Raw genomic sequence first — 25860 nt, 5'->3', positions numbered from 1 at the left:
ATTCCAGCCACACAACTGGATTGATTTAGTAGAAAAGAGAGTTTTGGCAAAATTCACTTAGCAGTTTCCTGCCTCTAGACCACAGAGTGGCCTGGAATGGAAATGTTAACTATTCTGCCATCTGTTCTCGTGGGTCTCTGTCAAACTGGTTTCCGGACAGTCGTTGACTCTGAATGGGTCATTTTCTCCATTCTCTCTTATCCTCAACACCCTCTGGTTGGGAGGAGAATAGATATAGGGGCAGAAATGGAAATGCTTGGGGCTAATCAACACCATAAGGATGAGCTCCTCCATGCTCACTCTAGCTACTCTCTCACTTGCCTGGACCATCACAGCTGCTCAGCAGGCCTTTTAATCAGCCTCATCTGTGGGGTGAATTCACTATCACAGTTTTGATCTCCACTTCCTTCAGCTCCAGCCTTAGCCTTGATTCCGTCTGTCATCCTCAAGAGAACTCTTTGACTCTAGAGACAACTTTTTTTTTTTTTGAAATGGAGTTTCACTCGTGTCGCCCAGGCTAGAGTGCAATGGCACCATCTCGGCTCACTGCAACTTCCGCCTCCTGGGTTCCAGCAATTCTCCTGTCTCAGCCTCCCAAGTAGCTGGGATTACAAGGCATGTGCCACCATGCCCAGCTAATTTCGTATTTTTAGAAGAGATGAAGTTTCTCCATGTTGGTCAGGCTGGTCTCGAACTCCCAACCTCAGGTAACCCGCCTGCCTCAGCCTCCCAAAGTGCTGGGATTGCAGACATGAGCCACCGTGCCCAGCCTCAAGGCAACTTTCATTTTATCCATGTGTCTGTGATGCGAATTGCTGCTCCTTGGAGATGTGTGGTGTGATGACCCAGGTTCCCTCCTGTCTTCCTTAACCTCATTTCTTCACCATCCATCCCCACACCAAGAGGAAGATCCATGACCAGCCACTAGGGCCAGGTCCTCACGACCTTTCACTTAAACTCTTACTCCACCTTTTAATTGCTCTTCTTATTTATCACCTCTCTTCAGTCCAGTCTATCCTAGTTACTGTGGCCCTGTTAGTTTCATTAAGTCAGCATAGATTGTTACATGGCTCAGAAACCAACGATGTCTGCTCATTGCTGGCCTTTTGGTGTTTAATTCCTGCCCCTCCACTATCTGGTTCTAGCCTACCATTCCAATCTGCTTCTCGTTATATACTCTATGCTGATTCCCCCAGAGCCTGGTTATTCTTCACTTTCAATCCAAGATTTCTTATCACAATATCTTTGCTTTTTACTTCCTCTAATCCCACCCTCACTTAACTTAATTTCAATGCCAAAATTCAATCCTTCTTTCAAAGTTTATCTCGATGGCCACTTCCCCTACGAAGACTTTGTGGATCTCCCCAAAAGAATGTGATTGTTCCTTTTTTTAAATCCTAAAAAATGACTCTTTACTTCTCTTGTTGTATATTCTCCATCCTCTCTCACAATAGAGGTTCTCAACTCATCCTCACTGTTACCTGGGATGCTTTCTAAACTTGTGTATGCCTGGGCCCCACCCCAGAGATTCTGATTCAGTAGCTGGAGTGGAGCTGTCTCAGTCCATTCTGGCTGCCAAACAAGATATCATAGACTAAGTGGCTTATAAACAACAGAAATATATTTCTTTCTCACGGCTCTGGAGGACGGGAGTCAGATCAGCATGCTAACATGGTTAGGTTCTGGTGAGGGTCCTCTTCTGGGCTGTAGACTGCTGACTTTTCATTGAATCCTCACTTGGTGGAAAGACGGCAAGAGAGTTCTCTGGGGTGGCTTTTGTAAAAGCACTAATCCCACTCATAAGGCCTCACCTCCTTAAGGCCCCACCTCCTAATACTGTCACACTGGGCGTTAGGATTTCGACATGTAAATTTGGGGTTGGGGGACACAATATTTAGTCCATAAAAGGAGCCTACTTGTATTTTTAATATAGATTCTGATGCAGTGCCAAGACTGAGAATAATCACTTTTTTAAAAATGTTTCCTCATTGAGAGAACAAAGGGGATTCCTAGGAAGAGTCAATGAAAAGGTAAATTTGAATCATATCTCTGAATCTGTTTTCTTCATTAAAATTAGGATAATAACTCCTACTTCTCTGGGTTATTATGAAGTTTAAGGAAGGTAATAGATACTGAATAACTAAGACTTAGCACAGTGATTAATCCATAATGACTTGTGAGTTCTGAGTGTATACATGTATACTCTGTGCAAAGGATGTGAGTCACATGAATCATATGTTCCCTGGCTGAACTTGAACACTTGCTACTAAAGGAAACTCCGTGGAAGTTACTTCACTTGGTGGCTTCACTTAGAAGCACTTCTCTTTCTGGAAAGGAAAAACGTTTCAGCATTGCTAACTCATTCACAGAACGGACACATGAACTAACATGGCTATAATTTCACCATATTCATAATACAAACAGGACACCACAGTGAAGGGTTTACACAGACTTTTCCCATATATGATCTCATCTAATCCCCTTGATTCCCTATGAGGGAGATGTTAATGCACTAGTGTTACAGGTGTGGAAATTGAACCTCAGAAGAACTTAGATTTGCCAAAAGTTGCATAAGTGGGAAGTGGCAGGACCACAATTTGAACCCAGTAAGTTTAATTTCAACGCAAATGCTCTTTACCTTTCACCACAACTGGCCCCAACAATTATTCTGTTAACTTGATCAGGGTATATGGACATCCATTCTGATCATGAGAGTTCAGAAAGGCATGAAGCTGAGAACATTTTGCCTTGGCTTATGTGAATCAAATGAGCCATGGCTTCACTGGGTATACTTCTGTACTCAGTGGACGCTGTTCCTTCTACTGGATCACATTCCCCATTGGCAACTCCTACTCATCATTCAAGATTCAGGCACATGTGCTCACCCCAGCTGGTTCAACTCATCCTTTATTTTATAACTAAAAAACAAATAGACTATATCTATGCAATCAGTGTCATCTCCTCAGGCCTATAAAGCAAAACTGAGCTATAAAAATACACCTGCTATGTGGCTGTAGAACACGCATCTATATCGTTGTCCTTATGAGTATATCCTTATCCTTATGAGAACAGACTGCTGCCGAAGGGGCAGGAGGGAGGCTAGTATTAGAGAGGCAGAAAGATCCTACGTTCCTTTGCGTGTTTTCTGTGCAAACTAAATTTCTTTCATCTTCTTAACTTGCCCTGAAACTCACGTTATAATGAACAACACCTTCATTTTACAAAATTTGTTTGCTTGTTTGTTGTTTTTTCTAGCAAGATATCTACTCAACAGGCAAACAACTCATGTTCACACTGAAGTGTAAATGACTGATTTGATTATTGGGGGAGACAGCCTGAGAGAACTCTCAGTCCTAGGGACCAGAAGCACGTGAGGCACAGACACCATGGAGGTAGACAGTGGTCAAGTGTGGAGAAAGATTCAGAAGGCACAAGCTGGAGCCCTGAAAACAAATGCAGTATAGCCCTCTCCACCACTGCACCAGGGCCGGGCCTGCTGCGGGGATCCAGACTCAACAGTTCAATTTTTTAATATAGCATTTACCCAAACACCAAAAACTAAGTTTACTGAAGTTTTAGATTCTCAACTAAATCACTTGCTGTTATGTTCAGAAGAAAGTACATTTATAAACCTTGAAAGCAAGCCGTTGCATCACAATAACTCAACATAGAGTTAGACCAATGTGAAGGCATTTTCTTGGAGGAAAAAGGGTTTTTTCACTGAAGACCTAATGCAAAGACAGCCACTTTCAGCCATGCACTCAAGGAGGATGAACAGGACCATGATCTCTGAACAATTTGGCAGGAAGCTGCCACATTTATATTAATACAAAGAATTGGTTACTACATCTCTGCATGTCTACATTCTACCTCTTCACAATCTGGTTCAAATTCCACCTCCCTCATGAAGCCCTCCTTTATTTCACTCCCTCCTCACCACTGCTCTTTCCTCCAAACACCCGCAGCATTTTATCCAAACCTCTATTAATTTATCTCCAATACTCTAGCACCCATCACAGCATGTGGCATGGAGTAGATGACAGGAAATGTTTATTGAATGAATGCAGGAATATACGTCATTAACATTAACCTGCTGTCCAGCTTGTTCTAACCCAAGACACATTTCTTTGGATCATTTTCAAAGTTCCTAAGTGACCCCAGGAAAAATCTGAACTCCTTATAATAGCATCTCAAATACACTCTTTATATATTAGTACATGTTATGTATCATACTTGCAGACATATGCATTTATACACAAGAATACCTGCCTTTACCAAATATGTATGCATATATGTAAATGAATATTCACAAAGACTGTGTATGGTAACAAACTACATGCATGTGGAGTCAGAATAAGTGGGAGCAGGTTATATGATTTGAAAAGCATGTCCAGGGGCCTCTGACCAACAGTCCCCTGTGTAGCCATATTGTCTGGAAATCTCTCGGTATGTTACTCCTTGAAGATGTACAACGTCTCATTCTCCCTCTCCCTTGTCTTCTCCCCGTGAATATAAGCCAAAGTATCCAGCTGTTGCTGGCCTAGAGCTGCTGCTCCACTATGGGCCAGCCAGAGACTCAAGTGGGAGATTACCATGCAGAGCCTGTAGTAGCTCCCACCTCAGTCTCTAAATATACCCTCTGGGGTTGAATCCTGGCCCCTCCACAACCTAAGCATGTGACTTAAACAGGTCATCTAAATGTGTCTGGATTTGATTTCATCTGTAAAATGGAGATAGTAAGAGCATCTCCCTCCCAAGGCTATGTGAAGATGGATTGGGGTAATACATGGAAGACAGTACAAATGTCTGGAGGATCATACATTTTTAGCAAATGTTCATTATTTTCATCATCAATATTGTTCTCATTATATTTTCCATGGAAAGTCTAGCTTACAGACTAGGGATTTTCTAATACATTGATGCCAAACCACATCCTCCAGAAGCAGCTTAAGGCCCCCATACAAAGCCTGCTTTGTAATAACATAGTCAGTCACTCATTCTCTCCACATACAGTGAGGGAGGATAAGTACAGAGATTCTCTAATTGGGCTCCTTGGTCCCAACATATCTACCACAAGCCTCAAAATATTCCCCTGCACAAGTTAATTCAACCTCAACATCTTACATGGCCAGAAAATGTATCCACATAACCTCAGGATTAGTCCCCTGTTCCTTTTTCTCGACCAGTTTTGTAAAAGGAAATAACTAAAACACCCAAAAGCAAAGAGGAGAAAGTTGGAGTTTTGAAAGACTGTTGAAAGACTCCCCCATTTTGGGGTACTAAATCACATCATAAAATTTCAAAACTGTCAGAGTGTAATTAACCTATGTTGCTTCATATTCCTGATACAGCAATTGTTTAAGACATGGCTTTAAAGAGGACTGCAAGAGAGCTGTGACACATGACGCTGTGAACGTCAAGGTGCTCGCCAGGGAAGGGCCCTACCCAGAGGGGCAGAAAGAAAGCCAGGAGGGGTAGAATTTGAAGAGAATATCATGTTCTCCTTGAAGATGCTTCCATTTCTGCTCTTACTCCATGTGCAGATTTCCAAGGCCTTTCCTGTATCTTCTAAAGAGGAAAATACAAAAATTGTTCAGGTAAATGAACTATCAGTTAGGTGATGGTTAATTTGCTGATTATTAGGAAATAGTGTGGGTTGTTTTCTCTTGTTAATTAAAACAGCCTGAAAGAAATTATTTGGGTGATTAGTTTGAGATTGAACACCTCCTTTTAGTGATTTGGAGGGTTCCAAGCTGGTAAGGACTAGGCCTTTTAAAAGCTGGACATGAAAACAAGCTGAATTCTTTAAAGACTGGGAAAATACTGCTGTAGAGTTACCTCTAGCTGGGAAACTTTTGTAGAAGAAATGGTTTTATTTATAAAATGATGTTATTTTCTTTCTCATTTACCTAAAGTTTTTCCTTCCAGGATATCTGCAATCAAGTTACTATATGTCTGGTGCTTCCACACAGGCATTTTCTTTGCTGTCAAAAATTCCAGATATAGAAAATAATGTGAGGATGGTAGATTATAATGAACTAGAAATCAGTACATAGTATAATCATATTTCCCAGCACCAGATTGAGAACTGTTGATAAACTCTTGAAAGCATTATAAAAATAGAACCAATAGTTTTTTTCCATTGTTTCACCATCTGAAAGTGAAGCCGAATTTTTAAGAAACACAAAGGAATTCTGCCACAAATCTCCCATGCACAGTTTTCTTAGCATTACAGTTTGGGGAAAACATTATTATTATTATTATTATTATTATTATTAACAGGTTATCTCTTACAATGGTAATTGTAACCCCCGGGTTGATGTAAAGTTCATTGAGTGCTTATTCCATGCAAGGCAACTGCTACCATTTCACAAATATCTCATTTAATCCTCACAAGAACCTTATTGGAGCATTATTATTTTCATTTCAGAGACAAAAATATCTTAAATCAGATAAATAATGTGTCCAAGTGCTCACAGTTAATTCATGGCAGAGTTAAGATTTGAACCCAAGCCTGTCTGATTCCAAAGTGTGTGATCTAGTCAGTGTCACCTACTGCTGTCGTCAACGTGTATCCCTTGAATTTATGTGTTAAAGACTGAGTAGCCCATGTGACAGTGGGTCCTTTAAGAAGTATTTAGGTCATTAAGAAAGATTAATGACACTCTGGTGGGACTGGGTTAACTCTTGCTGGAGTGGGTTCTGGCTCTTGCAGAACTAGATTAGTTATTAATAGAATGGGTATTATAAGGAGGGGCTGCCCTTTGTGTTTTGCCCCTTTTCACACATGCTTGCTCCCCTTTCATTTCTCTGTCATGTTATGACACAGCACAAGGCCATCTCAGAAGCCAACCAGATGCAGCCACCCGATCTTGGACTTCCCAGACTCCAGAACTGTGAGAGAAAATAAGCCCCTTTTATGTATAAGTTACCCAGCTTCACATATTCTGTTATAGCAACAGAAAATGGACTAAGACCCTGACAAGGCGCTAGGTATTCACAGGCAGCATGAAGTCTAGTTAGGTTACAGTTCACTATGTATGAAGAAACTTTTAAGCCTAACTTAAAATAGATAATTTTTAGGCTAAACTTTTTAGATTTTGACTAAACTTAATTTAACACTTCCAAAGGGTTACTTTGGTGAATAAAATGCTAATATCAATGATATTGCTGTTCCCCAAAAAGATATTTGGAATTATTTTGAAATTATCAGTTCTTATTTGAGAGGCAACATGGTGAGTTAAAATCTGAATCATCACTTGGAAAATTCCTTAATTCTCTGTACTTCCATTTGTTCACAAAAATAATTAAGCCTTTTCTACAGTAATGAAGAGGATAAAAAAGAAGGACTGCATTGATGCAACAAATACCTCAAGAGAAGTCAATTAATGTTAGTTCTAAGTTTTTTATAAAAACAAGAAGACAGTCTCCTGACTGTAGAGTAGCACTTTACCTGTGTGATGTGATCCTCATCCCTGATGAGGCACTTTTTTTAAATGCATAACCGTTAACTGGAGCACTGAGTGGAGAAACTGTTCTTTCTAAAAAGCATTGTTCTCTCAAAGCCAACCTACGAATTAGTTTGTGTTATTGTTCGGGTGGCTCTCAGGTTATCAGACCTCTGTAGTAACTTAGAAAGGGTTGCAAAATGACCAGAGAACTGGAAGTACTTTCACAGCAAGACCTTTATGTGCTTGTCTTTGTCCAGGACTACCTGGAAAAGTTCTACCAATTACCAAGCAACCAGTATCAGTCTACAAGGAAGAATGGCACTAGTATGATTGTTGAAAAGCTTAAAGAAATGCAACGATTTTTTGGGTTGAATGTGACGGGGAAGCCAAATGAGGAAACTCTGGACATGATGAAAAAGCCTCGCTGTGGAGTGCCTGACAGTGGTGATTTTATGTTAACCCCAGGAAACCCCAAGTGGGAACGCACTAATTTGACCTACAGGTGATATTTCTAGGGTTTCAGGATACGCTCATCATCCAGTATGGACTGGGCTTTTATATGACAGACACTGTTCTTGGGATACACTAGGAACAAGTAGATAAATATCCCTGCCTTTGTAGAGTATGAATAATGAATGAATATGGGAATGAAAATGTTGAGATACCATGGATTCTTTCCACTCCAAAGCTTCCCGTTTTAGTCTTCCTTCTCCAACAATCTAAAGAGACTACAGCAATGTTAGACTATCTCTCTAAGCACTTACTTTGGGACCCAACAAAGGCTTAATCATTGCTAGAGAGAGTCAAGTCCCTCCTTTCATACATCTTAATAATAATAATAATATCTAATATTGTGGAATATTACTATTTGACAAGCAATGAACTAAATGCTTTATATGTATTTAATCCCCACAGCAGCCCTATGAGAGGGATACTATATTAGTATCCTCATTTTATGAATAAGAAACTGAGGTTTAAAGACATGTATTAACTTGTTCAGAACCCACATCTGTCCTCCACCCTGAGACCTGCACTCCCTCCTTATCCTCTCCAGTGATAGCACACCATGATGCAACTCACTTCAAAACAGAACAACTCATCCATTGATGGACTACTGTTCTAAATAAAATTTAACTCTTCATACATCCTCTCATTTTGAAGCATTCTAAACTATACACCGCAGCTGTCAGAGACTGATGTAGAAGGAGCTATTAAGAAAGCCTTTGAAGTCTGGAGTAAGGCGTCACCTCTCACCTTCACCAGGATCTCACAGGGACAAGCAGATATCAACATTGCTTTTTTCCAAAGAGGTAGGTGCAAAGCAGTCACGCTCAGTTTTGCTTTCTTTGGCTAACCTGAAACTTGGCAAGGATCTAATACAAATGTTCTGATTTCAGATCACGGTGACAATTCTCCATTTGATGGACCCAATGGAATCCTTGCTCATGCCTTTCAGCCAGGCCAAGGTATTGGAGGAGATGCTCATTTTGATGCCGAAGAAACATGGACCAAAAACTCCACAAGTAAGTTAATCAAGATTATGTCCACACACAGCTTCTGAATTAACCTTTTACAGATTAGAATACACACACACACACACACACACACACACATGCAATAAAGGTAACATAATATTTCAAACTCACAAAAAGTGATCATTTGAAATTGTTGCTACCTCACTATACTAATTCAATTTGGCTTTAGAAAAAAAAAAAGAAAGAAAAAGACATGCTGAATCTAATTACTGACCTAACTTCTTAGGGCAGAGATCAGAAAACTACAGACTATGGCCAAATCCTGCCTGGCCCCTGTCTGTATAAATAAAATTTTATTGAAACAGGGCCACATTTATTTGTTTATATATCATCCATGGCTGCTTTCACTCTACAATGGCAAGCTGAGTAATTGCGACATAGATCATTTGGCTCACAAAGCCTAAAGTATTTACTATCTGGTTCTTTACAGATCCTGCTTTAGGATGTATCTTTATTTTAATATTCCCAAATTTAGTGATGTTTGAAAAGAGCCTATTTTTCCATTTTTTGGAAATTCATTTAGAAATCAGTCTATTCAGAAAAGAGCAGCCACCTTCCCTCTCATCTAGTTAGTTCATCTTCTTGGAGCTTTTTTTCAGTGGTATGCTTCTGTGCAGCAAGTCACTCGTTTCAGGAGAAGGCTCCTATTAAGAAGGACTGGGCTGCATGAAGGGAAGAAATGAGGCTGAGTGCAGGTATATCCAGACCATGTGATACTTCCCAAAACATGGCGTAACAATATGCCAGAGAGCACTTTCAGAAAATAATCAGAAAGGCACCTTTTACCTTTGCTTGGCACCTGTTCCTCCTGCCATTTTCTCAACATAGGTATGTTACGAGGGTCTATTCTACCTAAGTCCACATGTTAGGAGCTGTGTGTAGCCAAAGATAGGTAATAACCCTCACCTCCTCTACATTCCTATTGCCCTCCTCACTAGTTCAGATGTTCATTACCTCTTACCTGAACGAATGATCTAGATTCCTAACTGGACTCTCCATCTCCAGTCTGTGCTCCCTCTAATTTTTCCTACCATTGCAGCAGGGTTTGTTTTTGGAAAGCCCATCTTGGATCACATCACTCTCATGCTTGAAAGTTTCATTGTTTACATATTCTGCACCAAATAAGGTCCAAATACCTCCCCTTGGTATTGAAGGCTCTTGGTGATTGTTCATCCTTCTCTTTCTTGGTTTGTCTTCTTATTTCACATATACCATTCACATTGGGCTAACACCCACATTGTACATTCACTGTTTCTAGGTCACACCCTATGCTTTTCATTTTCCTCACATTTGCTTGAATTGCTTCCTCTCCCTGAAATACTCTTCCCATGCCCCAAGCACCATCTTTTAAAATCTCTCTCATCTTAACATGCTATATATGTCAAAGGCCACCTTCTATCTTGCCTTGTGCTGGAAATGAGAACTTCCTCTGCAGAATTCTGACAGCTTTTGTATCTCCTTCTCTGTCATCACTCATTGTGTGCTTCTAAGTTGTTTGCACACATCTCTCCTCTTCTAGACTACGTACTCCCTGTAGAGCAGAGAACCACAACAAATTGCCCACAGTTCCTTTCACGATATTCCAGGCATTCAAAGATATTTTTCTGAAATGCACTCATGAATGCATAATTTAAAAAGGATGTGATAAGAAACAATTCTTAGAGCATGGGTAGAATTTTTGCAGGCTAATTATCAACAGGAAGTTGAACATTGTAGTAAGAGCATGGATCTTGCCATTATACCTTGGTTTGACCCCAATCTGTCACTTACTAGTTGCAGGATGAAGTACAAGCTATTCAAAATCTATGGGCATCAGTCACTTTACTATAAAAATATTGCTAATAAAACTTCAGAAAAATGTTATGAGGATTACATAACTTTAGATTGCCTAGTATGTGGTAGGTACTCTACAATTATGCTTTTTGAAAAAAGTAGGCATGTACAAAAACGCATCAGTGTGTTTGTGAGGCAGCATATAGACTGGCTGGACTGAAGGATTCATGTCAAAAGGCAAGCACTCAAATATCTGCTGGAGACAAGTGGAGGAGGTCTTGAATGCCAGACAAAAGAGGTTGGGCTTTATTTCATAAGAAGTGGGATCCTGGGAAGGTTTTAAGTTCCCAGTTGTGAACAGCACTATGCTTATGGAAGTTAAAACATGCGGAAAGAGAACAATAAGTGGTAGGATTTGTCTCTCTTCAGTAGAGAATTCCTACAGCATCTTAGAAAGCTCAGAAACAGAGAAGAGCTGGTGCTAAGGGGTGGGTGATGAGGGAGCCAACATGAGCCAGCCCTCCATCTGAGGCTGCTCCACTGATGGGCTGGCTTCTCTTCTAACTACTTGCTCACGGGGACTCTACTCATGAGACTGAGGGTCTGGGACACTGGAGATGGTGAATGTGGGAACGCAAGAGAAGAAGGGTTCCTAAAGTCATGATGACTCTGCCATCACTTCTCCAAATCTCAGACGCACATTTGTAAAATATGAGAATTGGAATAAATGCAATTTTCTGGGTTCTAAGAGTTTATAAGAAGTCTGTACTCACCTAGTTCCCAACTGTGACTACTATTTTGATTCTTCTCAATGTCCACTTTCTCAGGTATCTGAAAGAAAGATGAAAAAGACAGCCATGGGAAGGGCTATTTCCCTGAGCAGTTTTGGCTTGGAGGTTGCATTCATTGAGATCATGTTTCTGCCACCCTGGGATCCACACTGAGCTGTTTACCATCCATGTTTGAATTTCAGATTACAACTTGTTTCTTGTTGCTGCTCATGAATTTGGCCATTCTTTGGGGCTCGCTCACTCCTCTGACCCTGGTGCCTTGATGTATCCCAATTATGCTTTCAGGGAAACCAGCAACTACTCACTCCCACAAGATGACATCAATGGCATTCAGGCCATCTATGGTAAGGTCTTCTAAAGAGAGTTGTAGTACATGGTGGGACCTGGGAATAGGCGAACACTCCCAGGATCTGAATATCTCTTCCTTTGCACTACTGCAGTTTCCATAAAACTGAACTCTGAAATTCCCCTGTAATACAGCATTAACAAAGAAGGTGTGAGGGGCTGAGCCTCTATTGCTGCCCTAAAAGAAAAAAAGTTTAAGAAGAAATGAACTACAGTTCTTCCCAGTTATTGTCTTTGGATGGTGGGAATTTTTTTCTTCTTTTTTAGGCTTCCCAAATTACCAATTTTAATTTTTTTTTTTTTTTTGACGGAGTCTTACTCTGTTGCCTAGGCTGGAGTGCGGTGGCTTGATCTTGGCTCACTGCGACTTCTGTCTCCCAAGTTCAAGCAATTCTCCTGCCTCAGCCTCTTGAGTAGCCGGGATTATAGATGCCTGCCACCACATTTGGCTAATTTTTATATTTTTAGTAGAGAAGGGATTTCACCACATTGACCAGGCTGGTCTTGAACTCCTGACCTCGAGTGACCTGCACACCTCAGCCTCCCAAAATGCTGGGATTACAGGCAGGAGTCATTGCACCTGGCCCCAATTTTAAATATTCTAAAAAGACATGACTATTCTTTTTCCTACAGCAATCCTGCTCCTAGATGTATCCGTCAAAGAAATTCTCATATAGATCCATAAGGGAACATGTACAAATCATGCCAAAGATGTTCACTGAAGTCTTGTTTGTGGTGGTGGAAGTTGGAAGGCATCTGGGGGTCTATTAGGAGAAGACTATACAGATAAACTGTGGTAGTTGCACACCATGAAGTGATATGCGGCAGTCAGAAGCATGGTACTAGATGCACATGTGGCAACAATACAGATGGGTCTTTAAAACTTCATACTTTGTGAAAAAGAAACAGAATGAGATATATTGCACAATGTACAATTAAATTACACAATATATAAGTCTATGTAAATTTAAAATGTGTATAAACAAAGCAAGGCATTTTCAAGAAGAAGAAGAGGAATGATAGTAGAGTATAGAGAGAAAAAAAGAAATTTTTTAAGGCATTACTGATACATTTCAAGGATAAGTATAGGGGCCTTTTGCCATATTGCCTGGATAAGACCATTACATCTCTCTTCACGCTTGCCCTTCTGTTCCCTAGTTGGTTGTGAATAAAAACAAGAAACCAATAAGGGATTTACTGCTCTCTAAAAAAGTGTGGAATGGAATGGAATGGAATGGAATGGAATGGAATGGAATGGAATGCAATGCAATGCAATGCAATGCAATAGTGGATTGGAGTGAAATATAATTGAATGGAGTGGAATGGAGTGGAGTGGAATTGGGGAAAGCCCTTTTCCCTCTCTGGTGGGACAGCACTATAAAATCAAGCAAGCATGCCAGGGTGCCACAACCAGGGAACTTTTTTGTGATTGTAGATATTTCAGAAATGTTGAGCCTACCCTAACTGCCTCTATTCCCCAACTTCCTCCTGCCCACCCCAACAACACCCCATTATTTTGTTCACCGGTGTTTTTATCTTAACTATTATAATAGCCTTTCATTCCACAGTGAGAAAACACATGAAAATTCAAGTACTTATAGAAAAACTATTGCTAAAATTTGACTTAGATGCATGCTATAGGGTAAAAGACTAATATTCTTTCCTGAAAGTGGATTTTGGTGAGGAGAGAGGCAATAGATACTGAGTAACCGAAAAAGCAGAAAGAGGAACTGAGAGATCAGAGAAGAATTAGTTAGAATTAAAAGGGAAGAAAGGGGCATAGAATTCAAATTTCTTTACTTCACAGTTTGACCTGGAACTCACCCTGAAAACCATCATTACGCTTATTAAAGAAACAAAAACTTTAAAAGGATGAAATATAGAGTTACTTTAATACTTTATGGGATAGTCTTGTAGCACTTACCCTCACATGAAGACCCTTCACCTTTCTGAGAAGTCTCTGATGTACCCAAGAGACACACTGGACTTATGCTCATAAAAAAGACCTTTTTTTTTTTTTTTTCAGGACCTTCAAGCAACCCTATCCAACCTACTGGACCAAGCACACCCAAATCCTGTGACCCCAGATTGACATTTGATGCTATCACCACACTCCGTGGAGAAATACTTTTCTTTAAAGACGAGTATAAAATTGAAATATTTCTTCCTCTGATTCCTCTTACTGATATACCTTAAAACTGGATTCAAATTAGGTCACACGTTAGTCACCTTTTCCTTGAATTGTACACTTCTTCTCATTGGAATTTTTTATAGGTTCTGGGGCACCACTAGGATTATCATAGACCCTGAGCTTAACTTCATCATCTTCATCTTTTAAAGACTATTTGTACCATTTTTATGTCTATACTGAATTTATGCAATCAAGTATTTTCTGGGTAACTCAAAACATCCAGGAAAAAAAGCAAAACATGAAAACATTCACAAACATTCAGATGCCTTTGGTAATATAAACAGACATGGGCTACAGCTGCTTGGGAACCCCAGAGCTGAAACACTAAAGCACCATTCAGTTCCATCCAAAATCAGTCAAGTAAATGGAACCTGCACTTAGCTAGCTGTGCAGCAAATCATCTAATTGAGCAAAATTTTTTTTGTACATTGGCTATTTCGTGAGTGTGCAATCACAGGCTGAGTGCACGTGCTGTTGCTTTTATCAATATATTCTTAGCATTTAGTCGGAGCAATAAGGAAAGATACTGCAAAGTAAGATTTTTCAATGTCCAAGGCAGGACAATGCCAAATGTAATCAAATAAGATCACTCCCATAACCTCCTCTGAAAGCTGTGATGTACTCTCCAGATGGACAATATCACTGTAAAGCTTAGCCATATGCTGGTCACCGTGCTAGGAACTTTGCATTGGTTAGTTTATTATATTCTCCCAGCAATCCTGCAAGGACCATCACTAGCCTAAAAGTCACAGGAACTGCCTACTTAGACTGTTATGTGTAAGTGTGTGCATGTGTGTTTCCTTATGTCCCGTTAGGTACTTCTGGAGAAGGCATCCTCACCTACAAAGTGTCGAAATGAATTTTATTTCTCTATTTTGGCCATCCCTTCCAACTGGCATACAGGCTGCTTATGAGGATTTTGACAGGGACCTCATTTTCCTATTCAAAGGTAACTTCCTAAAGTTTTCATCTTATGTTAGTTCTGCCTGAAGGGAGGGGGCAGGACTTCTTTGTGATCCCTTCCAGGTTCATGGTGAGCTAATGACAGCATTAAGCTGGGCAGGCTTTTGCCAGAAGACTAGGGTTGGGCCCCATCGGGACCACTAACTACTGTGTGAACCTGAGTGGGTTACTTGCTTTTCAGCCTTGGTTTTCTCACCAACAAAATCAGACCACACTAGAACTGTCATTCGCATTCTTCCATCCTCATCCCAGATATCCTTCTCTAAGACTCCTCAAGGCTGTAATTTGGTTTCTGTATAAAAGTCACACAAATTGTGGGGCCTTGAATGTCTTGCTCAGAAGTTTTAATTTTTTATAGGCACTGGGGAACCGTTAAGCTTCTCACAGCCCCCCTGAACTTAACTTTATCATCTTCATCTTTTAAAGACTATTTGTTCCATTTTCATGTCTATGTGCAAGACCAAGAAGTGGTATATATATTATTTTGCAAAAATGGAAACGTCTTATTTAACATTTAACCTGAATCATTGACAGGCAACCAATACTGGGCTGTGAGTGGCTATGACATTCAGCAAGGTTATCCCAGGGATATATCAAACTATGGCTTCCCCAGCAGTGTCCAAGCAATTGACGCAGCTGTTTTCTACAGAAGTAAAACATACTTCTTTGTAAATGACCAATTCTGGAGGTAATGTAAACTATTTTTTCAATTTTAGGTTGAAATCTGTGTTTCTCTACACTGCTTACAAACTTTCAAGCATTTGAAGATTTAAAACAATCTAGGTAATCTCCAGTAGGTTTTACCAAGAATATATTGTTTTTACAGGATGATTGATGTTACCATGGCTTTTGAAATTTTTCATTTTTATAAAATTAAAATCTCTATGCAATAGTACTGAGGATTCTGCATCATGAAACAGAAATCCTTAACAAAGCACTAGCATGAGATACAAAGAAAGATTTAGGCTAATTCTCACTTATGAGTTCAATTCAGACATATGCAAGCAAATGTTATCCAGATAGCCTGCAGAATTTGGTTCCCAAGTTGAACCTATTATGTACATTTATATATATACACATGCAGAGGGAGTTATACTATATACCAATTAAGTAAAAGCCTTGAAAATATAAGCTTACTTTGGGAAATAACAGTGTGTCAGCTGTCAAGCCTGTTTTCGAATTAATGATACCCATATGTTTTATAAATGTGTACCCTTAGGTAGGGAAATTAACCATTCTTAATACTAGTAAACAAGGCATTGTGAGAACTAAATGAAAAAATATGTGTGAGGAGACTTTGTAAATTATACACAATTAAAAAAATATTTTTGTTATATTCTGTATTGGTGTTAAATCTGGTGACATTTTGTTTTTACCAGATATGATAACCAAAGACAATTCATGGAACCAGGTTATCCCAAAAGCATATCAGGTACCTTTCCAGGAATAGAGAATAAAGTTGATGCAGTTTTCCAGCAAGAACGTAAGTAGGAAAAAAAAACTAATAAATGTGTTGGTTGTTTGTTTATTATAGAGGAGGCATGGTCTTACTATGCTCACCAGGCTAGTGTCAAACTCCTGGCCTCATGCAATCCTCCCACCTCAGCCTCCCAGAATTCTGGGATTACAGGCAGTAGCCACCACACCTGGGGTTTAAATTTTTTAAATAGCATGTTTGCATTGGAATGTTATGTTGGAATAAGGGCAAGGTTTTCTAACTGAAGACATCTGAGATATTCTGTAAGCTAATTCAATAAATTATCTCTCTTTTTTTATAGACTTCTTCCTTTTCTTCAGTGGACCAAGATATTATGCATTTGATCTTATTGCTGAGAGAGTTACCAGAGTTGCAAGAGCCAATAAATGGCTTAACTGTAGATATAGCTGAAGCGAAATCAAATGTGGCTGTATCCATTTTCAGAATGTGGAAGGGAAGTTCAGCATGCATTTTCATTACATTGTGTCCCACTTATACTTTTCTCGATATTAAGTCATTGTTTCCCATCACTGTATCCATTCTGCCTGTCCTCAGTGAAAATATGTTTGGAATATTCCACTGTTTGCAGAGGCTTATTCAGTTCTTACACATTCCATCTTAAATTAGTGAATCCATCAAAGAGAAGGAAAGTAAGCCTTTTTGTCACCTCAATATTTACTATTTCAATACTTACATATCTGACTTCTAGAATTTATTGTTATATTACTTGCCTATCTGACTTCATACATCCTTCAGTCTCTTTAAATGTCCTATGTATATCTTCTACAAGCAATTTAGAACTAGATTTTGGTTAGAAATAAGGGTTATAAACAATCTAGCAATACCTTTTGCCTTTACAGAAAATGTGGTGCTGTTTTCTACCCTTGGAAAGAAATGTGGATGATATATTTCGTGGGTTGAATTGTGTCCCCCATAAAAGATACATTGAAGTTCTAACCCCAGGTACCTATGAATGTGAGCTTACCAGGGTCTTTGCAGATGTAATTAGTTAAGTTAAGGTGAGGTCACACTGAATTAGGGTGGGCCCTAAATCCTTTATGACTGTTGTTCTTATAAGAAGAAGAGAGACATAGCCACCTAGGGGAGGAGGCCATGTGAAGACAGAGGCAGAGATTCGAGTGACGCATCTGCAAGCCAAGGAATTCCAAGGACTCTAAGCCACCAGTAGAAACTTGGAAGAGGCAAGGAAGGATTCCCTTCAAGCGTGACCTTCAAGCGTGACCCTGCTAACACCTGCAGAATTCAGACTTCTAGCCTCCAAAACTGTGAGGGAATAAATTTCCTTTGTTTTAAGCCACCAAATTTGCAGTACTTTGTTACAGCAACCCTAGACATGAGGTACTAAACACAGTACATCTCCCTTACAAAAATGAATCAACATAGAATGCAGAAGTGGAACCCTTGCTAAGAACAATTGGGCATCTTCCCAGAATAGCAGCCAAAAGAGAACCACCACTTCTTCTCCTGCCTCCTCCTTGCTCTCTCCTAGAGTTCAAACCCAAATGGGCCAGTTGGATCTGATGTTCCTCAGTTCTTTGCTTCTATTTCCTGGGGTACTCAGGAGGGCACACACTATAGATAACTGGGGTTTGCTGCATAAAATTCAATGTCTCATTAAGTTGCATTAAACTGAGCTTAGATATGTAAGTTTGCTAACTGATGGGTTTTTTTTGTTAAGAACTATAGGATTTATGGGACCATGTCTAGCTAGTCCAGATGTCAAAATCATTATAATGTTATATATGCTGTTATTAGAATATAATATAGCTTATTATACAATAAATATGTGGACTATAAAATGTATTTCTCACTAGTACCTCCTATTTTCTTTCTCTGTTGAAGTTTTTAAATCCCACAGACAACTAATTTGGCAACTTTATTCTTGTTCAAAAATTAAAATAATCTATTACATAAGTTCATATTAAAGATTTTTATTTCAAATGACTGATTTGTGATTTGCTTTTAATTTCTTAAAATATTACCACATAATTCATCTAAAGTATAAAAAGGAATAGCAAATTTTAGATATATTTGCAGATATATAATTCCTGTGTCAGAATTATTATAATACTGATAATAAACTTTAGATACTGCTTCAGAGTGTGTGAAATATTTTATAAATATTTGAGGTCCTCAAAAATTTCCTCAAGTGTGTTAACACATTATTCTCAACTTATTTTACAAAATAAGAAAACTGAAACAAGTATATACTCTCATTTCATTCATTGATTTATTCAGCAAGAATTAACTACCTACTATGAATTATGTTTCAGGGACTGTGCTAAGAAAAATGAGAGAGATGTATAAGCAATTCATCATATCAATGTAACAAGTGCAAAAGGACCTATAAGAATTGAATATTCCATTTTTAATAGTAGAATCAATTTCAGACTATGATGTTTCCTAAAACTTTCTATAATGTCAGTTATGAAAGTTTTAGGAAAATGCAGGCATGAAAATGAGTGTCTTATCTTCTCAGAACACCTGCTAGTTGCACTAGGTATGATGGATTCTTGGCTCAAACCTCATCTATACATCTTTGAGATAAGAACTGATCTCATACTATTTTTTAACCACATTTGACAGAATCATAGACAGTGAACTGTAATATGAAGTGTAATAAAGAATTCAAAGAGTTATTCCTTTTAAAAAAATTATCTTGTTGACAACATGTAGTATTTTCCAGCTGTTACACTGATATTTTGAATGAGCACAAGAGATATAAAGACCTAAGCTTAGAATGTATTCATTTATTTTTTGTTTATTTATTAATTTTTGAGACAGGGTCTTGCTTTGTCACCCAGGCTGGTGTACAGTGGTGCAATCACAGCTCACTGCAGCCTCAAACCCCTGGCCTCAAGCAATGCCCCAACCTTAGCCTTTCAAGTAGCTGGGACTACAGGCACACACCACCACACTCAGTTATTTTCTTTTGTAAAGATAGGGTCCCACTGCATTTCCCAGGCTTGTCTCAAACTCCTGGGCTCAAGTGATCCTCCTGCCTTAGTAGAGACGGGGTTTCACCATGTTGACTAGGCTGGTCTCGAACTCCTGACCTCAGGTGATCCACCTCCCTCAGCTTCCTAAAGTACTGGGATTACAGGCTTGAGCCACCATGCCACCCTGCCTAAGCTAGAATTTAAACAATGAGGTGCCTATTTATCTTAGGCTGAGTTTCTTCAAAAGCAAAGCCTAAGTGAAGACATTGGTGCAATTATTTTTTTCAGGACACAGTCCCAGGAAGCAAGAGTAAGGTAGCAAGCAGAGTGAGGCAAGGAAGGAGGAAAAGTCAATACAATCATGTGTTATCAAGGTTTCCGCTATGGGCAATTGAAGCTTGTTGGGGTCCGTGTGTTTCCTAAACAAAGGAATGAACACACAAGACAACACAGGACGAGACAAACATGGCAGCAGCCCCGAACGACATGCTCTGCTTTATTTTATGCAGTCGTTTGTGGAATGTTGCCAAGTCACAAGACACATTGTTGTTTTTCTGACTGTTTCCTGACTTTCTGGATTTTCAAGATGTTTACACATAAACCAGCCCCCAGGGTCTGCTGTTTGCAGGTGGCTCCTTTGTCCTCCCTGTTTGCAGGGAAGGTACACCCTGTTTCGTTTGCAAGAGCAGGACTTATCGGGAACGTCTCGTTTGCAAGCACATAGTCCTCTACATTTCCCTTTTCTTTATATACAAGTTTGAATTTCTTTCAAAACCATCATTACATGTTGGACTTGCTGGGATTTGGTGTTTGCCCTTTGGCACCGTCTCCAGCAGACTGTGAAAATGACAAAGGCAAGAACAACAATCAATACATTACTAGAAACAGAAGTCAGCAAAGTTTTTACAGGGCTCATAGGGTTCAAAGACGTCAAACTTTGTGCAATACCAGTCATCAAATCTGTACCAGTCAGCAACAGTAACTAATTGCAAAATGTTTCAGAAATGTTTTGTGTTAATTCTTGTATTTCTAGGGAAAGATTATTATGACCAATTAAAAGTCTCTTTATCTCAGTCCAATTATGTACAGTGCTGTTAAAAGGAACAGGAGTAATACAAAATTGGGTAGTATTCCAATCATATTTCAACAAAGCTCGGGTATTCAACACTGTTAGCTGATCTCCCAACCACGAAACCACTTGTTCCAGATTATCCACTCGTTCAGTCAAATGAGCATCTATGTCTCGTTGCTGCTGCCACAACAAATGTGATTGTTCATGCCATTGTTGCACAAATTCTGCATTTTGTATACTCTGGTGTAGAGCTAATCCAGCAACAGTGGTGGTGGAAGCAATTGCTACAAGTCCCACCACTGCTGCTACAACAACCCCAACCATTCTCCGGCTGCAGTGGACAAGATCTTGCATTACTTTGTAAATTTGAGTAACCCCAGCAGATTCACTCCACTCACATGTTAAGTTCACGGGTAGCCAGGTTTCTTTTCTGGCTCTTAGTATATATAAATCGGAATGAGACTCATTCCAATTATTATTCCACCAAGTAGTATTTATACAACTTAGGAATGTACAATTGTTTGTACAGTTAACTACCCCTGTATTATTATCCCATTTAAAAATTCCTGTCAACAACAAGTAAGGCTTTCTTACACATGCAATAACATATCTAGAACTATTTCGATGCAAAGATATATGGAAAGGGTTAGAAATATTAGTAAGATTTAAGGACATGTTTCCCATGAAAGTGAACGTTGGTTTACCAGCAGCTAGCAACTTCCAAATATGACTTTGTATTTGTGAGGTATTAGCCAAATGTGGCATAGGGGGTGATAGACCACCATCATGCCAAATAATAGTTTCATTGCCATCCGCAGAAATGCTGTGATTACCTTTATGCCAATGCAGGTTGACATGGCTGAATTTAGTTTGAAAATCTCCATGTACACTCCAATCTATAACGAGGTATTTACCACTCTTCCCTTTTACTTCTAACAACAATAGTGGCCCACTACCTCTACATCTAGTCCACTCTAGTTGGGAAACACCTCCGGACACATGAGGGATAGGGCATAAAGATAATGTACTTGGCAGAGTTTCATTAAGTACTGCAGTATGATTATACTTAAAACTTTGAGCCACAATAATCATAGTAAAGGCAGAGATATGACTATGGTTATAGCGAACAGCCCAAGCCTCATGAGAAAGATGCAGACAATGTGGACTACTCCCAAGACATATAGGTAACCCTTCAACCCCACATTGATATGAACTATTTACTGTGCCAGTGTCTAATTCAGGATCCTGGTTTTAAAAAGGCAATGGCATCCAAGCAGTATCATTAGTAAGTACTGGGACTTTTCTGTCTCCCCAGGCCACACTTTGATATAAGGGTGGAAAAGGAATATAAGCCCAGCATGTAAATTCTCCAGCCGTTACCTGGCAATTTACTATGGCCAGCATAGCCAGGAATAAAGTCAGTGGGGTTTTGGGCTGCCCAGCTTGTTGAACAACCCCTTCAGCTTTCTGAGTAAGCTTTTTCAGTTGACCCCATGTCGGGGGCTCCGCATGTCGAGTCCCGAAGGTGAATGTTCTCTGAGTGCTCAGATTCAGCTCCTGAAATTCCTTGAGGAACTCTTCGGATCGGCTCCTCTTCGCCATGGCACTGTTTCAACCGTCGAGATGGAAACCACTCATCTCTGGCACCTGTACGGACAAGAGCATAGTCTCGGCCCCATTGTAAAACTTTTCCTTTTAAATATTTCCCTTGTAATGAAGGATAATACACCCACAGATTACTGTTTTGTGGCTTTTCTAAAGGCTGTTGAAAATGTTTCACCGCTGCAGACTGCTGTAATTGACGCCAATGGTTGAGAAAATTTAAAGTAAAAAGGGCTTTCAGAATTTGATGTTTTGGGGAATCTCGCCCATCTCCCCCTTTTTGTTTTAAAAGTTGTAATTTTAAGGTAGCATTGGCTCTTTCAATAATTGCTTGATCTTGACTATTAAATGGAATACCAGTGGAATGACGAATATGGTATAAAGAAAGGAAGGCAGCCAATGTACGAGAGCAATAAGCAGGGGCATTATCAGTTTTTAGTTCAGCAGGAACTCCCATAACCGCAAAGCAAGTAAGTAAATGAGTAATAACAGAGTCAGCCTTTTCAGAAGGCAATGGGGTAGCCCATTGGAAATGTGACCAGGTATCAATTGTATGATGAACATATTTTAAACGACCAAAAGAAGGAACATAAGTTACATCCATTTGTCAAATGTGATTTTGTTGAGTGCCTCGAGGATTAATACCTGTACTTTAAAAAGGTGCAATAATAGGAGCACAAGATGGGCAGGCTCTGACAATAGCTCGGGCTTGACGGCGTGTTATAGAAAATTGCCATTGTAATCCTAAACTATTAGTATGATGTAGTTGGTGCTCATCCTGAGCCCGTTGGACACTTCCAATAAGTAAGGAATCAATCTGGTTATTCCCAAAAGTTAAAGGTCCTGGCAATGCCTAATGGGAACAAATATGAGTGATGAAAAGGGGGGCAGTGTGAGAAGTAAGAGCCATAAATAATAAAGAAGATAATTTTTGTAAAGGAGTTTGAGGAAATAATGGTATAGAAGTTTGAGATATATATTTAGTTATGTATACAGTGTATTGGGAATCACTAATTATATTACAAGGGGTTTGAGGCCAATCTTGTAGAACCATAAGAATGGCAAAAAGTTCTCCTTATTGTACTGATTCAAATGGGTAGTGAGAAATTTTTGAATTACCTGATGTCCAGTATCCAGCTTTTCCATTGCTGGAAGCATCAGTAAAAAAGGTAGGACCTTTAACCGGAGTGTAAGAGATAGGATTATATGGCAATAAAGAATATTGTTGCAGAAAAGCAAGTAATTTATTACTAGGATAATGCTGAGAAAAAGAGCCAGTATACTCAGCGCAAGCCACTTGCCAACCCTCATGAGTTTCCAACAGAGATTCAATGTATTGATTAGATAATCGGGTAATAATTTTTATAGGGTCAGCACCAAGCAACTGACGAGCTCGATGTCATCCTTTAATAATTAATTCAGCCAATTTATCAATATATGGCTGAATTTTCTTAATGGCTTTATTAGCCAAAAACAGCCACTCCAGAATATTACCATCTTGGTGTAAAATGGCCGCTGGCAAATGGGGAGTATGAAAAAGACACAACGAAAGTGGAAGATTGGGTGCAATATAATCAAGGTGAGCTTCACTAATTCTATTTTCTACAAATGACAATTTTTTTTCTGCTACAGGGGATAATTGACGAGAACTATTTAAATCTGAATCTCCTTCCAAGTTAGCAAATAGATGTCGTAATTTATAAGTAGGGATGCCTAAGATGAGGTGAAGCCAATTTATGTCTCCTAACAGTTTTTGAAAATCATTAAGGGTTAAAAGTTGATCTCTTCGAATTTGAACTTTTTGTGGCCGAATATGCTTTTCCGCTAAAAGGTATCCCAAATATTGAATAGGAAATTGAGTCTGTATTTTCTCAGAAGAAATATGTAAATTATATTGAGTTAATTATTGTTATAAGACCTGAAAAACTTGACCTTGTAGGACTTCGTCAGGAGTTGCTAATAGAATATCATCCATATAATGGTATATTAACAAAGTAGGGAATTGACATCTAACAGAGTTTAAGGCTCTATGAACAAACTCTTGACATAAAGTAGGACTATTAAGCATACCTTGAGGAAGAACTTTCCATTGATATCTTTGAGTAGGCTGTCCATTATTATATTCAGGAACAGTAAAGGCAAATTTTTCACAATCTTGGGGTTGTAACAGGATAGTAAAAAAAAAAAAAAAAGTCTTTAAGATCTATAACCATTAATTTCCAATTTTGTGGGATAAGAGCTGGATTAGGAAGCCCAGGTTGTAAAGTCCCCATAGATTGAATACAAGCATTTACAGCTCTAAGATCAGTTAATAAGCGCCATTTTCCACTTTTCTTTTTAATGACAAACACAGGGGAATTCCATGCAGAAGTACTTGGTTCAATATGCCCCTCGGCCAATTGTTCCTTAACTAAATTCTTTAAAGCCTCAAGTTTTTCTTTAGATAATGGCCACTGTTCCACCCAAACAGGAGTTGTAGTTTTCCACTTCAATTGTAAAGCTTGAGGCTTGTGGACAGTGGCTAAGCGTTTAAAGGATTGAACATCATATTTTTGGCAGCTGAAGAAATATGAGGAATGCTTAAATAGGCACCAAATTGTTGTAAAAGATCATGGCCCCAAAGGTTAATATTAATGGGAACAATATAAAAGAACACTTTTCCTTGTTGTCCTTCAGGTCCTACACAGCTCAGGGGCTCGACACTTTGGTAGACTGTAGAAGCAGTACCTAGGCCAGATAGAGTAACTGATACTTGTTTCTTTTTCCAATGATCAGGCCATTGAGTTAAACATATAATAGATACATCTGCTCCTGTGTCGACTAATCCCTCAAAAAGTATCCCACTAATTTGCAATGAACATAAAGGTTTTTGATCAGAAACTAAAGTTTCCCAGAAAACAGTTTTCCCAGTACTACCGAAACCTCCTTGACGAGACACTTCTCTATATAAGAAAGGAAAAAAAGGCAATAAAAGCAATTGTGCAATACGTTCCCCTGCCTCTAGGCGCAAAAATTGTGAGACTTGTACCATAATAAGGATTTCATCAGTAAAATCAGGATCAATAATTCCTGGGACCACCATTAACTCCCACATAGCACTGCTGCTTCGACCTAACAAAAGTCCTACATGTCCCTTTGGCAAAGGGCCACACACTCCAGTAGTTAACTTATATATTCCTCCATTAGGAGACAGAGCATAAGGTTGAGTAATAGCTAAGTCAGCAGCAGCACTCTGCTTAGTTGCAGCATAAAGCTGGGAAACAGGGGTAGGGAGTGATACCCTTAAGGATGACCCGAAGTCATTCCTTGATGTTGTAAGCCATCGCTCACTGGGCATTGTGGTAGGCCTGCACTGTAATTGTTGGGGCCCCAAGCCTGTGGGCCCCGGTTCCCGTTTCCCAGGAGGGGTGACAATAAATTTCCACTCTTATCAGTTTTTGAACAACATTCATTTGTCCAATGTCGACCTTTTCCACATCGTTGGCACTCCCCAGAAGGTAACTTTTTCTCTTTAGTAGTCAGGAAGCCCAGTTTTTTCCTGCATTCTTTCTTAAAATGACCGGGTTTCCTACATTGAAAACGTACACCTTGTTTAGAATTACTCTTTAAGGCCTTAGAAAGTGCTCCAGCAAACAATTGAGCACTGTAAATAGCTCCTCCAATGCCTGCACAAGCCCCAATATACTCATCTAAATTACCT

The 25860-nt window shown here is 39.3% G+C and overlaps 2 protein-coding genes across 4 annotated transcripts in view; one reads left to right on the top strand and one right to left on the bottom strand.

Annotated features, from left to right (window-relative positions):
* The first annotated feature begins 5387 nt into the window (after positions 1-5387).
* LOC105493706 (matrix metallopeptidase 8) lies at positions 5388-18491 on the top strand. Of its 3 annotated transcripts, XM_071075511.1 has the most exons (11): positions 5410-5597; positions 6830-6896; positions 7709-7953; positions 8613-8761; positions 8849-8974; positions 11733-11894; positions 13922-14039; positions 14902-15035; positions 15584-15737; positions 16429-16532; positions 16828-18491. In XM_071075511.1, the coding sequence occupies exons 1-11, from the start codon at positions 5536-5538 to the stop codon at positions 16935-16937; spliced, it is 1431 nt and encodes a 476-aa protein (XP_070931612.1). In that variant the 5' UTR covers positions 5410-5535; the 3' UTR covers positions 16938-18491. The 3 variants fall into 3 exon arrangements, with proteins under 3 accessions (XP_011759867.2, XP_070931612.1, XP_011759868.2); XM_011761565.3 differs by lacking the exon at positions 6830-6896 and having other exon boundaries at positions 5388-5597; XM_011761566.2 differs by lacking the exons at positions 5410-5597; positions 6830-6896 and adding an exon at positions 7121-7390.
* LOC139357576 (interferon-activable protein 208-like) overlaps positions 9153-25860 on the bottom strand; it is a 274308-nt gene continuing 257600 nt past the window's right edge. The window contains exons 5-8 of the mRNA XM_071075512.1: positions 24231-24314; positions 21939-22205; positions 11533-11590; positions 9153-10517 (exon numbers count right to left, since the gene is read on the bottom strand). Of these exons, the coding sequence (XP_070931613.1) occupies positions 10507-10517; positions 11533-11590; positions 21939-22160 (291 nt within the window). The 5' untranslated portion in view covers positions 22161-22205; positions 24231-24314 and the 3' untranslated portion in view covers positions 9153-10506. The remainder of the gene's footprint in view (positions 10518-11532; positions 11591-21938; positions 22206-24230; positions 24315-25860) is intronic.

Source organism: Macaca nemestrina, chromosome 12, assembly GCF_043159975.1.
Source record: "Macaca nemestrina isolate mMacNem1 chromosome 12, mMacNem.hap1, whole genome shotgun sequence".
In the NCBI taxonomy this organism is placed as follows: domain Eukaryota; kingdom Metazoa; phylum Chordata; class Mammalia; order Primates; family Cercopithecidae; genus Macaca; species Macaca nemestrina.
This window is presented reverse-complemented; position numbering and strand designations above follow the sequence as displayed.

Excerpts from the sequence above, each read along its gene's own strand:
- LOC105493706 (XM_071075511.1), top strand. The coding sequence starts at position 5,536 with ATGTGCAGATTTCCAAGGCCTTTCCTGTATCTTCTAAAGAGGAAAATA. Across the intron at positions 5,598-6,829 it reads AAAATACAAAAATTGTTCAG|CACAAGGCCATCTCAGAAGC; the intron begins GTAAATGAACTA and ends GTTATGACACAG. Across the intron at positions 14,040-14,901 it reads ATACTTTTCTTTAAAGACGA|GTACTTCTGGAGAAGGCATC; the intron begins GTATAAAATTGA and ends ATGTCCCGTTAG.